The sequence below is a fragment of the Neovison vison genome, chromosome 1, assembly GCF_020171115.1.
Source record: "Neovison vison isolate M4711 chromosome 1, ASM_NN_V1, whole genome shotgun sequence".
Lineage (NCBI taxonomy): Eukaryota > Metazoa > Chordata > Mammalia > Carnivora > Mustelidae > Neogale > Neogale vison.
Genome location: NC_058091.1, coordinates 15249914 through 15263142, shown reverse-complemented (window position 1 = coordinate 15263142; position 13229 = coordinate 15249914). Strand labels below are relative to the sequence as shown.

Sequence of the window (13229 nt, the reverse complement as noted above, 5' to 3'; positions counted from 1 at the left end):
AGTCTTTAACCCACTGAGCTACCCAGGCACCCCGGGAAGACTATTTTGACTAGATTGGTAGTAAAGGTGTGGGTAGTACTGATGAATGAAGTGCCAGGGAGCAGCCATACTGAAATTAAACCATCCGAAGTAGGTGTGTAAATTCATTCCTGTCAGCACGAACCTCTCATGTATTTATTTCAAAACTCCAGAGTTTCGTGTATGGTTCTCTTAGGGCTGTGATTGGGATTTCCTGGGGACAGGTGAAGGGATAGTGTCCAAAATTTAAGACTTTTGGCTTTAATAAGTATCTTTGCCTAGTTTTTCTAGGTGTTAAGCTTTCTACAGTTCTTCTAAAATGTCTTCCTTTCAAATTCTCAGTGTTAAAGACTCAAGCACCAGATTCTTCATAATTTTTATTCAAGCAGCAATACATACAGGAGCTGAAAAAGATCATCACATTGATTAAAAAATATTAAATACCAATTAAATAAGAGATTCCCCCAATAGTGAGCATTTATTTTTGATTGTAGAACTTGAATATCTTTTGCACTGATACTTTTCTCTGGTTATCACTTGATCAGAAAAAATACTCGTCCCAATTCAAACATGACCTTAGGGTGATAAGAAATGAGATATGTTAGTTTCATAGCAAATCACTGATAAAAAAACTAAATGATTTTTCCAAAATTGTGATTATTGAAAAATGCTCCTGAAGTCTTTCCCTCATGGTAAGCTGTCCAGATGTGAGGCAAAGGTTCTTGCTGCTGGGTTGTACGTTACAGATGTGCAGCTAGAATATTCTCTAAATGCTATCTTCATAAAATGCAACGCCTCCAAAAATCACACTGTGTGCATTTGCAGGATTACCACAGTCACTTGAAACTTGCCTCACTTCCAGATAGACTTAGTAATTAGAACAAAGCCACGCTCTTTTCCACTGTCATCTTCTATGTCAAATTATCTTTATTTTCCTTTTTTTTTCTTTTTAGATTTTTAAATTTTTTTTTTCTAGTTACACCCCATGTGGGGCTTGAACCCACAGTCCCGAGACCAACAGTGTCCTCCCCCACTGGCTGAGAGCCAGCCAGGTGCCCGTTTTCCTTGTACACGGCCGTGTACCTCGATGGTGATGAGGATGACAATCATCCACTCCAGGCGGAGCGCCCTCTTCTCCGTCAGGTGATTCCGCATTAGATCTGTCAGTTCCATGCAGTGCTGAAGCTTCTCGTTCATAACCTACGTTAGAAAAACCTCAGGAAGCACCTGTATTTATATTCAAACGGGTTTAAGAACTAAGTAACGTCACATTTCAAAACTGTCCAGGTCTGAAATAGGTAAACAATTTATCCTCCAAGTGTCGCCCCGCTTTCTCCCCAAGGCAGCCTGCCCGTGGGAACCTGCCTCCCGGGAGTCCGTCTAGAGACACTTTGATTCGCACAGACCGAACGGCAGAAGTACTTCTTCTATTGAAACTCTTGCATTCTTAAGATTGGATGGAAGACGTAAAAAAGGTTTTGAGTCCCAGTTTCTGGTTAGCTGCCCTTGGAAGTTTAGCCGTTAAGAAAGACAAATTTGAAACATGTTGTGGCCAAAACGCCCGAAAAGATAAAAATGATGATTACTTTCTAAAATTGTTCAGGCTCTGTGCAAACCTCCAGACTGTACCATTTGGCTGGGGGCACACTTGCCACTAGTTGGCACTGCTTTTAGTGCTGAACTGCAGAACTTTGGGGTTCCGATGCCCCACCAAGTGCTGGTTGGGGCAGGGTCACAGAAAACAGAATCTTTGGCGGGGGGAGGGGAGATTGTTTTCCTAAAAGATTCTATTTTTAAGTAACTTCTATACCCAATGTAGGGCTTGAACTCATGACCCCGAGATCAAGAGTCGCATGCTGTACAGAATGAACAGCCCCAGAAAACAGTCTTTGAATTTAAGACTTGGATGTGACCACCGGTGGTTGGACCTCCTTAATCTCTGTATCTCCCTTCTTTTGAAAATTGGAAAAAGTCTGGAAACTTTTTCTAAGATAGCCTGATTCTCCCTGATTCCTTATGGGTTTGGTCTGGACATTTGAGACCATCATTCACAGATGCATGTTTGGGGATTGACAGAAAGGTGCCGGCGTACCCTATGACCCTATGGACTGCGGCTGTGCACAGAGCCTTAAACTGCCCCAGGAGCGCCTGGGTGGCTCCTCAGTTAAGCATCCACCTTCCACTCGGGTCATGATCTCAGGGTCCTGGGATCCAGCCCTGCGTCCTGCTCCCTGCTTCTTCCTCCCGCCCCGCCCCCCTTGTGCTCTTTCTCTCCTCCCTCTCTCTCAAATATTAAAAAATAATAATAATAAACTGCTTCAATAAGGAGAACACAGGGACCACAGTTATAAGCATATATTCATCGTGTTTCCAGCCTTTATGGCCATCCTGTAGCTTCTGCTCCGTGCAAATGCTTACAACGGTGCCTCCTCTCCTTCCTCGCCCTCCTTCCCGGCGCTAATGGGCTGCCCGATCTTGATCTAGAAACATGCTCATCCGTAGGCTTCATCCTCTCTCCCAGGTGACGAAACAGACACGTTCTTCCCCACTTCCTCATCACCGGCGTTACTCTTTAGCCCTTAGCAACTGCATATTACAACTCTTCTGGAACTCGCAAATGTCTCCGAATTGGTAAATCTTAACAATTTTTCTTGGTTCTAAACCTCAGCGAACTCAGGCATTTGACAGCACTTTGAAAGGCACACTTCCTTTGGCTTTTTCTCCCCTAAGATCTAGGTTCTACCCCGGACTGCCATTTTTCCTGGGTTTTCTCTGCTCCCTCCTGCCTTTAGATGACATTTCTCAAAGTCCTGATCTTGCCCTTCTTGTCTTCTAGCTCTGTGCTCTGTACCGTCTCACCCACTTCGGTTTGTGTAGACGCTCCCGAAACTTCGGTAACCCTGCATCTCACCATCACTGCTTCTGTGAAGTGTATGTGCCACCTGGACTGTTAAGTCATTTCCAAAAGACTGTGCTTGGTCTGTTTATTTAAAAGTAAACTGTCGGGGCACCTGGGTGGCTCAGTGGGTTAAGCCTCTGCCTTCAGCTCAGGTCATGGTCTCAGGGTCCTGGGATCGAGCCCCTCATCGGGCTCTCCACTCAGAGGGGAGCCTGCTTCCCCCCCTCTCTCTGCCTGCCTCTCTGCCTCCTTGTGATCTGTCAAATAAATAAATAAAATCTTAAAAAAAAAAAGATTATTTATTTGGCAGAGAGAGGAGAGCACAAGCAGGAGGAGTGGCAGGCAGAGGGAGAGGGAGAAGCAGACTCCTTGCCAAGCATGGAGCGTGACGTGGGACTCTGTCCCTGACCTGAGGTGAGGGGAGATGCTTAATGGACCGAGCCACCCAGGCACCCCTGGGGTGGAGATCTTTGATCTCTAATTCCCACTCCCCACAGTTAGGCCCCACGGTGGACAGTCTTGAACCCACCTCCTTCTTAGCACTCCTTAATACTACACAGGAGGTCTTCACGAAATATTACTTGTTAAGAACAGACCCACTCCCCCGCCCCCCGCTGGCATCAAGGTTCTCATTCTAAGCAGCTGGATCAAGTCACTCCTCCATTCAACAGCTTTAAACATTTTAGCATCCACTGCCTTCTCGACAACATGAAACAATCCCAGATCATCTGGTCCAGTCACGCTTCTGAGGATGGCGCCCTGTGCCTTCCCAGCCTGCTCTTTCCTCGGTGCTCCGAAAGCACCGCTTCCTTATTTTAGCGCTTCCTTCATTCTGCCTCCCAGCCATCTGCTGGCTGCCTAGCTCCCTTCCCCTTCCCCTCCCCCCCACCCCCCCAACTTTGGGGAATGGCTCTTCCACCCGATTCGGCCAAACGTGATCTCAGCACCCACCTGACACCCTCCCCAGCGCTCCCCCCGAACCCCCAGGGTAGAAGGGGTGGCTAGAAGACCCAGGGGCTTAGCCAACCATAGCGCCCACTTCCTCCTCATACGGTTGGTCAAAGATGGACACATGTGCCAGTCCTCTGAAGTTGCCAGGTAGGGTGAAACGTAAACTTGGAAATTCCCTCTTCCCACACCCATTTCTCCCATTCCCACAGAGAAGGCCACAAGGAGGCCAGCTTGGCTCAGAAAGTGGCGAGGAGAGACCGACTTATTTGGGTCTGTGCGATAGACATTCCCCACTCCCACACTCCAGCCTTGTTCTCAGCCTTTCACGGTGCTAAGTAAGCAAGCTTGTTCAAACTTTTCTGTGGTGTGCAAGCAAGACAGTCCTTCCTGCTTCCCTGAGCTATAGAGTCCTGCGTGTTACCTGCACACACGTGAGGGGCACGAGGAAACGGGGGGTACCACAGAGGTGGGAATGCGGAGTAGGCGCTCAACAGGCGGGGAGTGGGCGCCCAGGTGGCTCCGTCAGTGAAGCGTCTGCCTTTGGCTCAGCTCATGATCCCAGAGTCCTGCGATGGGGTCCTGGGGTCCTGCACCGGCTCCCTGCTCAGCGGGGAGCCTGCTTCTCCCTCTGTCCCTCCCCACCTCCCCTCCCCCACTCATGCTCGCTCGCTCTCCCCCACGCACAAAAATAAATAAAATCTTAAAAGAGATAGGCAGGTGCCAGGAAGAAAGGGTAGGGAGCCAAGGGAAGGGGAGCGCGCCCAAGACAGGAAACAGCACAGAGGCAAAGCATGCTAGATACTTGGAAGGAAGTACTTGAAAATGAGGTTAAAAAGGTGAGTTAGTGCCAAATTGTGAGTGGAACGGTGTGACTAGGACATGGCAACAGGAATAGGATTCCATATGGAATTAATGTCGGAAATCAGCTGATCTTAAGACAGGGAGAGAAACCTAGATGACTTGGGGGGGTGTCCAGTGGAATCACAGGGGTCCTTCAAAGTGGAACTGGCAGGTACAAGAGCTTAAAGCGATGCTACGCGAGGAGTCTGGAACTCGTCTCTGTTACAGGGAAGCGGCTGCAGGCCAAGAATGTGGGCAGCCTGTACGAACTGCGCAAGGCAAGGAAAGAGCCTTTCCCTACGCACAGCCTCCAGAAAGGAACGCGGCCCTGCCAACACCTTGATTTTGGCTCAGTGACTGTCCAGTCCGACTGCTGACCTACAGAGCTGTCATACAATACATCCATGCTAAGCCAGTTGGGGTAATTTGTTACAGCAGCAAGAGAAACTTACTGCACCACGCTGTAACACTGGAATTGTATTCTGTAGGTAACGTGGAGACCTTTGCTCGGTCTTCAAATATTGGTTGTGTTGTGACTGGTGCTGGGCAAGGAGATGGAATAGTGAACCAGAAAGACACATCCCTGCCTTCCAGCTCAAGGGTGCAGTGGAGAAGATGGGGGGGCAGTCAAGGTCTGAGGATAGTCTGGGGGAGAGAAGAGGGTGAGCGACAGCAGAAGTGTCCTAGGCGGGGGTCTGAAGGCAGGGGACAGTATGGTAATCCCCCCAGTTTCACCAGCCCACGGCCGATCGTACAGACTTTCCATAAATATCTGTCAATGAACAAAGGACCCTGAGGAGAAAATGAAAGGATGGTGTGACTGGACACAGAGGGTGATGGAGGAAGAGGAAACCACCAGGCCTTTCGGTTTTCTGGTTGACTGACAGCTGGAGGGGACTAATGGTCCTGCCACAAGCTGAAATGGACACTAGAGGTTCAGTGTTTTCCGGGAGACTACCATGGGCTTCATTTTGAAATCTTAATCACCGATTAATTGTACAAATATTTACGGAGCCATGTGCTCTGTGTGAGGCCTTGCCAAGAACTGGGAAGATAACAAGGAAGAAAATGATCCTGGTCTCTGATCTCCGGGAGCCGAGCTTCTAGTGTGGAGTGACCCAGAGCACGGACTCTCAAAGGGACGCTGGGAGATGGGGCACTGCGGAAGGCGTGTGCGATCTGCTAGGGAACGGAAAACACCTGGAAGGCAAGCGGAGACCTGAGCTTAGAGACACTCAGTTGAAAATCATCCGGAAAACACGGGGTTGGAAGTCACGGACCCGAACAGGAGAGCTGCTGGGGCAGGCGGGAGGAGCAGCAGGCGGGACAGAACTCTGGAGGACACACAGAGAAGGGGCGGCGAGCGACGCCCCCTGCCTGGCTCTTCCGCCCCAACTGCCCTGCTGTGCCTCCCCGCTCATCTTTTCTAGTCCGTCTCTCTCTTTTTTTTAAACAAGTGGATTTTTTAAAAAAGATTTTATTTATTTATTTGACAGAGAGAGATCACAAGTAGGCAGAGAGGCAGCCAGAGAGAGAGAGAGGGAAGCAGGCTCCCCGCTGAGCAGAGAGCCCGATGCAGGACTCGATCCCAGGACCCTGAGATCATGACCTGAGCCGAAGGCAGCGGCTTAACCCACTGAGCCACCCAGGCACCCTCTGTCTCTTTTAATTACCAAATGAAATGACTTGACCTCCACCCACAGCGTCTCGGGACTCCTTTGAGCATATCTCATGCCTAATACTCTTATTTTTCTCCAGATTCCTTTCTCTGGGGAAAAAGAGAACCAACCAAACAAATGGAACAAGGAGCAGCTTGCTCCTGGCATTTCCACTAACCCTCCTTGTTCCGGGCGTCTTCTTGTCAGATGGTAAAGCTCGCGAAGGGCGGCACCAGCTCTTTTCTTTTGTATCCCCTACAACCGCATGTTGTGTTGAGCACCCGAAGGCAGGCTGAATTCTTTTAACTTCTTCTAAATAATCTTCACATAACCCAACTAGTCTTAACTGCCTTCAGGGTGGCTCAGTCCTACGAGCATCTGCCTTTGGCTTGGGTCACTGGGACTGAGCCCTTCGTCGGGCTCCCTGCTCGGTGGGGAGTCTGCTTCTCCCCCCCGCCGCCCCTGCTTATGCTCTCTCTCGCTCTCAAATAAACAAAATCTTTAAAAAAAAAAAAAAAAAAGGAACATACTCTGAGAAACATAGTCTGGAAACTTCTAAGTATGCTTGGTAACTTGTGGAAGATTTCACACCAAAAAAAAAAAAAAAAAAAAAAAAGGCTCAGAGTGGGCCTGGGAAATGAAAAACAATTAGCTGTAATGACTCCATCAAGCCACGAAGGTGACGAGAGTAATGATCATGGGGCACCCTGCTACAGGGGAGGCAAATGCAGGGGGATGTGAGAGGACTTCCATAAAAACTGTCAGTTACCCAAGGAATTCTGATGAGCGTAAGTTTGAGTTGCTTTGTAATGAGTTTTCAGAAACAGAATGTCCAAATCCATTAGATGAAGGGAAATGTCGTCTAAACCCATGTGGCCATCCGGCCCGGCAGCTGTTTACGCGCTACAGGTCCCACTCCGCATCTCTTGCCTTCTGGGCCCATGAGCCAAATAATCCCTTCACTCTGGTGTGCCCATCATATATTTAGATATTTAGGGGGAAAGTAGCTTCTATCCCTTTTGCTGCTGTGTTTTTAGGAAGGAGAGGGGGAAATCCCACGAGTGCAGGTCCAATTTCCTGTAAGTCCCTTTCCCCCTAATACATTGCTACTTCTACTTTTAGCTATCTTGCCCCAGTTCCTAACATAGAATCCAATAAAGATGTGGTAGAAATATATAATTTATAAAGATAATTAAAATCAATCTTGAATTTTAGCTCCGAAAGAAAAAATGAAGTGGAGTTTCAGGGACTGTTGGTATTATGGAATTAAAGTTTGTGTCCCCCTTAAATTCTTACAGTGAAACCCTAATCCCGAAGGGGATAGTATCTGGAGATGGAGCATTTGGGAGGCGATCAGGTGTAGGTGGGGTCATGAGGGCAGGGTTAGCGTCCTTACAGGAAGGGGAGGGGACACAAGACAGCCTTCTCTCTCCTGTCATGTGAGGGCACAGTGAGAAGGTGGCGGTCTACGAACCGGAAGAAGGCCCTCGCCAGGAACCCTGTCTGCACATGGCATCAGGACACGAAGATGCAGGTTGTAAGCGCTGCACGAGAGGGATGTGTACAGAAAGCTCCAGAGGCAGAGGCACAGACCAGATGGGAAACCTTTCCAAGAACGGGACATTTGGGCTCATCTGGCAAAATAACCAGGGATGTCCTGGCCCAAAGGTACCAAGTGACTCGGATCACATCAACTTGAAAGAACATAAGCTACAGATTATCTGTGATGGTGTGAAATTTAAAAAGACCCTTATTTTTATCCTGATTAATGCAATGGATGCATCCTCACGCTGTACTCAGTCGAGGACTGAGGAGCCAGGAGGACTGTCGTTCAATCTAGTTCATACGAGATTTAAAAAAACAAAACTGCCACAGAACTGACTTGTTCTGGGACTTTCCTGATCTGGGACTGACTGGACCCCACCGCACCCGCACCGGCTCTTTGGACTGCACAGTCAACCTTCCAATGGCGCCTCGGCTGGAGGTGCCCCTCCTGGGTTAGCAGAGTGATGAGCCTCGGCATGGTCTCCGGTTTCCCTTCCTCCTCAGCAGTTGGTTCCCGTCCCGCTAGCTGATGATTTCACTGACTTCATCTTCACTATGGTCCTGCTCTGACATGTCTCATCTTCAACTCTGGCTTTCCTGCTGGACGTAGCGCTCCCGTTGAGTAAGTTCTTGAAAGATAGTCCTTGTCTTTATACTTCTCCTCTGAACCATACCCTCAGTCCGCCTTCAGAACTGGTCATCGTCATCTTTTATCTCCTTTCTTGTAGTCTTGTCCACGAGGGACAAGCGAAGGGCATCAGCATCATGGAACCATAACTTGAGGGAAGACAGGATGGGCTGGGGAAGCAGCTGGTTATTTGGGTTTCTGCCCAGCCACTTTCACGGACTCGATTAGGCACAGCACGCTGATTATCCGAAGAGGTAGGGAAGGTCTGCTGCTGTGTGGCAGCAATGACTTTATATCTTGTCACATCGATCATGATTCCATCATGAGTCTCCATTCCATAAGATAAAGAGACATCCAAGAGCAGTAACTCGGAGAGCTCTCCAATCTGCCCCCAGTGAATGTGTCTCATCGACACTGATGTTTTCATTTAGTCTATTACAGAATTCTCACGATGCTTTATTTTCAAATTAACGTTATGAGGCGTAGTTTACGCATGACAGAATGCAGCCATTCTAAGCAGACAACTGGAAGACTTTTGATGAACAGATACCCTTGTAGCTGCCCGCAGAACATTCCCCATCACCCCCAAAAGCTCCCTGCTGCTCCTTCAGAAACTACAGCCCCATCCACTCACCCCCTCCCCAGCTCCAGGGAATCACGGATCTTTCTTTTTTTTTTTTTTAAAGAGATTTTATTTATTTATTTGACAGACAGAGATCACAAGTAGGCAGAGAGGCAGACAGAGAGGGGGGAAGCAGGCTCCCAGCTGAGCAGAGAGCCCAAAGCGGGGCTCGATCCCAGGACCCTGAGATTATGACCCTAAGCCGAAGGCAGAGGCTTTAACCCACTGAGCCACCCAGGTGCCCCACAGATCTACTTTCTGTACCTATAGATGTAACTGCCTTTCTAGATCCCATAAACACAACCGCACGTGTTTTGTGTCTGGATTTTTCACCCGGCGTGACTGATATTCTCCGTGTTGAGGCAGGGACCAGTCGGGGCCTTACTGTTGCTGACTGCTAGTCCGCTCTGTGGATATGGCACAGTTCGTTTACCCTCCGCCTGCTGCTGGGTGCCGCACTGCTTCTCACTCTGGGCGATTATGAATAAAGCTGCTGCAAACATTTGTGTATGAAACACTGAGGACATGTGTTTTCATTTCTCCTGGGTAAAACACTTAAGAAGAAGAACTGTTGAGTCTTATAGTGAGACAATGGTTAATTTTATGAGGAACTGCCAAGCTGTGGTACCAAGTTCTAGTCCCACAGGTAATGAAGTTCTAGTGGCTCCACCTCCTTACTAACCCTTGGCATTAGTCTGTTAATTTCAGCCACTCTAAGGGGTGTGTAGTGAAATCACATTGTAGTTCTAATCGCACTTCCTTGGTGAACAAGGATGTTGAACATCTTTTCATGTTTTTTTGGCCATTCGCATTATTTTCTTTCGTGAGGTGTCTGTTCAAATCTTTTGGCCGCTTATGTATTTTTACTTTAAAGATTTTATTTTATTTATTTGAGAGAGAGTACAAGTAGGGAAAGGGACAAAGGGAGAAGCAGGCTCCCTGCTGAGCAAGAAGCCCAACATGGGGCTCAATCCCAGGACCCTGGGATCATGACCTGCTTAATCTTCTTTTTTTTAAGATTTTATTTATTTGACACAGAGAGAGAGAAAGAGAGAGAGAGAGAGAGAGATCACAAGCAGGCAGAGAGGGAGGAGGAAGCAGGCTCCCTGCGGAGCAGAGAGCCCGATGTGGGGCTCCACCCCAGGACTCTGAGATCATGACCTGAGCCAAAGGCAGAGGCTTTAACCCACTGAGCCACCCAGGTGCCCCTGACCTGCTTAATCTTAACCGACTGAGCCACCCAGGTGCCCCAAGCGATTGATCTTTGACCAATATAAATCAGTTCAGTAATGAAGGGATGATATTTTCAACAAATGGTGTTGGAACACTTGGATAGCTGAACTCTATCCTTTACTTCACACCATTTTAAAATGGATCAGAGGGGTGCCTGGGTGGCTCAGTGAGTTAAAGCCTCTGCCTTCAGCTAGGGTCATGATCCCAGGGTCTTGGGATCGAGCCCCACATCTGGCTCTCTGCTCAGCAGGGAGCCTGCTTCCTCCTCTCTCCCTCTCTCTCTCTCTCTGCGTGCCTCTCTGCCTACTTGTGATCTCTGTCAAATAAATAAATAAAATCTTAAAAAAAAATGGATCAGAGACCTAAATACTGATGTTAACACCTACTGATTGTCTTTTCTCAGTTGCTCCCACCAAGTTAGTACCTCCTGTTTCACTAAAGCTAAAATTTTAAAACTTCAAGAAGAAAATATAGCAGAAAAGTCTCATGACTTTGAGCCAGGTAAAGACTTTTTTAGGACAAAAAAAAAAGCATGAACCTTGGAGGAAAAACTTCACAAGTTGAACTTCACCCAAACTAAAAGCTAATGCTCTTTCAAACAGTGGGGTGCCTGGGTGGCTCAGTCGTTAAATGTCTGCCTTCCGCTCAGGTCATTATCCCAGGGTCCTGGGATCAAGCCCCGCATCAGCATTCCTGCTCAGCAGCAGGCCTGCTTCTCCTTCTCCCACTCCCCCTGCTTGTGTACCTTCTCCCGCTGTCTCTCTCTCTGTGTCAAATAAATAAAATCTTGGGGTGCCTGGGTGGCTTAGTGGGTTAAGCCGCTGCCTTCGGCTCAGGTCATGATCTCAGGGTCCTGGGATCGAGTCCCATGTCGGGCTCTCTGCTCAGCAGGGAGCCTGCTTCCCCCCCCCCCCGCCTATCTGCCTACTTGTGATCTCTGTCAAATAAATAAATAAAATCTTTAAAAAAATAAACAAACAAATAAATAAATAAATAAAATCTTTAAAAAAAAAAAGAAAAAGAAGATGAAAAGGCAAGCCACAGGCTGGGACACATTCTCCATAGACGTCCCTGATGAAGGACTTCCCCAGCATAAACGAAGAACTGTTTCTATTCAATGTTTAAGGAACAGCCGATTTTGTTAATGGGCAAAAGAGGGGCGCCTGCCTGGCTCTGTTGGGTAAGCGCCTGCCTTCGGCTCAGGTCATGATCCTGGGGTCCTGGGACTGAGCCCCGTGTTGGGTTCCTGACTCAGCCAGAAGGTTGCGTCTCCCTCTCTCTCTGTCTGCTGCTCCCCCTGCTTGTGCTCTGTCCAATAAATAAATAAAGTCTTTAAAAAAAAAAAAAGTATTCCTAAGTAATTTGAGGTTTTGATGGTATTGTAAATGGCATTTCAAAATTTTCATTTTCCAACTGTTCATTGGTAGTATAAAGAAAAAGAATTATTTTTTATATAGTGACCTTGGATTTTGCAACTTTGGTAAATTCACTAATTTGTTCTAGTAGCTTTTTGGTAGATGTCTTAGGACATTCCCCATACAAGATCCTGTCGTCTGTGAATAAATTTGGTTTTACTTCTTTTCATAGGAGATGTTAAATCTTGGGGCTATAATAAAACCACCTGGACGGATTAGTGCCTTGTCTAGCTGGCACTGTATGGGGCTTTCTCCCCGGGTCTAGGGTGCCAAAGACTGGGTTAGTTAGCATCTGATTCCCCAGCTGGTGGTAGCAGTTACATGTCAATCCTTTCATGGAGGGACTCAATCTCAAACTGGCCTGGATACTGAAGACAGAGGGTACTCAGCATAGTACACGTGGCGGGGAGGAGCCTACACAGCCCTTTTGTTCTCACCGATGTTTCTCTTCTGTTTGCACTTGATCTTGGCCATGAATTAACTGACCATCTGGTCGTCAAGGTATTCTTCATGCAAGGTGTCCTCAGTTGTAGACCTGATGCCAGTAACTCCATCTTGTACAGGGAGGCAGACACATCAAGATGGCCACCTTCCAGGGGAAAGATCAGCTCATTTCTTTGGCATCAACCTTCCTGCCAAGCCAAGTGGCAGTGGCAGTCGGCTTCCTAATGATTCAGAACACGAGACCAGTGATGCTTGCTGGCAGGGCCTTTGGTGGCGGGAAGCAGGGCGTCACTAACCTAACAGCACTGTGAGAACGACGCAGGGCACGGTGCTGACCAAGGAGGCTTCCAAAAATGTTCTCCACCTTTTTCAAAACCTTTAGTCTGCGTTAGGCAGATGCCTAACCAAGACGCCACCCAAAGGTCCTCGTCTCTGGGCATTCATACCCTTGTGTGATCCCCTCCCTAGGACTGTGGGCTGGGCCCAGTGACTTGTTTCTAACAGAAAGAATACAGCGGAAGTAACAGGCTGTAATTGCTGCGATTAGGTTACAAGAGACTGTGGGTCCATCTTGGTGGTGCTCTGCCCGCCTTCTCTCGCTGCTCAGCCCGATGAAACAAGCTGCCGTGCTGGGAGGTCCCGCTCCCCAGAGAAGACTACGGGGCAGGGAGCTGAGGGAGGCCTCTCTGACCAACAGCTCAGGAGGAACTGAGGCTTTAGCCCAACACCCCGAGAGGAACTGAATCTTGTCAACAACACATGAGTGAACTAGGAAGTTCACCTTCCCAGCTGATCCCGAGACCACAGAGAGAGAGAGAGAGAGCGAGCGCCAGAGGCCCTGGTTGAGCTGGACCCAGGCTCCTGACCCACAGACAGTAAGAGAGCAAGTGCTGTTTTAAGCCACTCAGTATTGGAACAGTCTGTTTCACAGCGAGAGCTAACAACACAACCACAGGGGGTCCCTCAACTCCGTAAC

The 13229-nt window shown here is 48.2% G+C and overlaps 1 protein-coding gene across 3 annotated transcripts in view; it reads right to left on the bottom strand.

The window, feature by feature from the left end:
- Positions 1-382: 382 nt before the first annotated feature.
- Positions 383-13229, bottom strand: part of RMND1 (required for meiotic nuclear division 1 homolog) — a 42988-nt gene continuing 30141 nt past the window's right edge. The window contains exons 11-12 of one of the 3 annotated variants that reach the window (XM_044243989.1): positions 1102-1218; positions 383-593 (exon numbers count right to left, since the gene is read on the bottom strand). In XM_044243989.1, the coding sequence (XP_044099924.1) occupies positions 552-593; positions 1102-1218 (159 nt within the window). In that variant the 3' untranslated portion in view covers positions 383-551. Of the gene's footprint in view, positions 594-666; positions 1246-13229 lie in introns of those variants that run through there. The other 2 variants (XM_044243980.1, XM_044243997.1) reach the window with 2 other exon arrangements.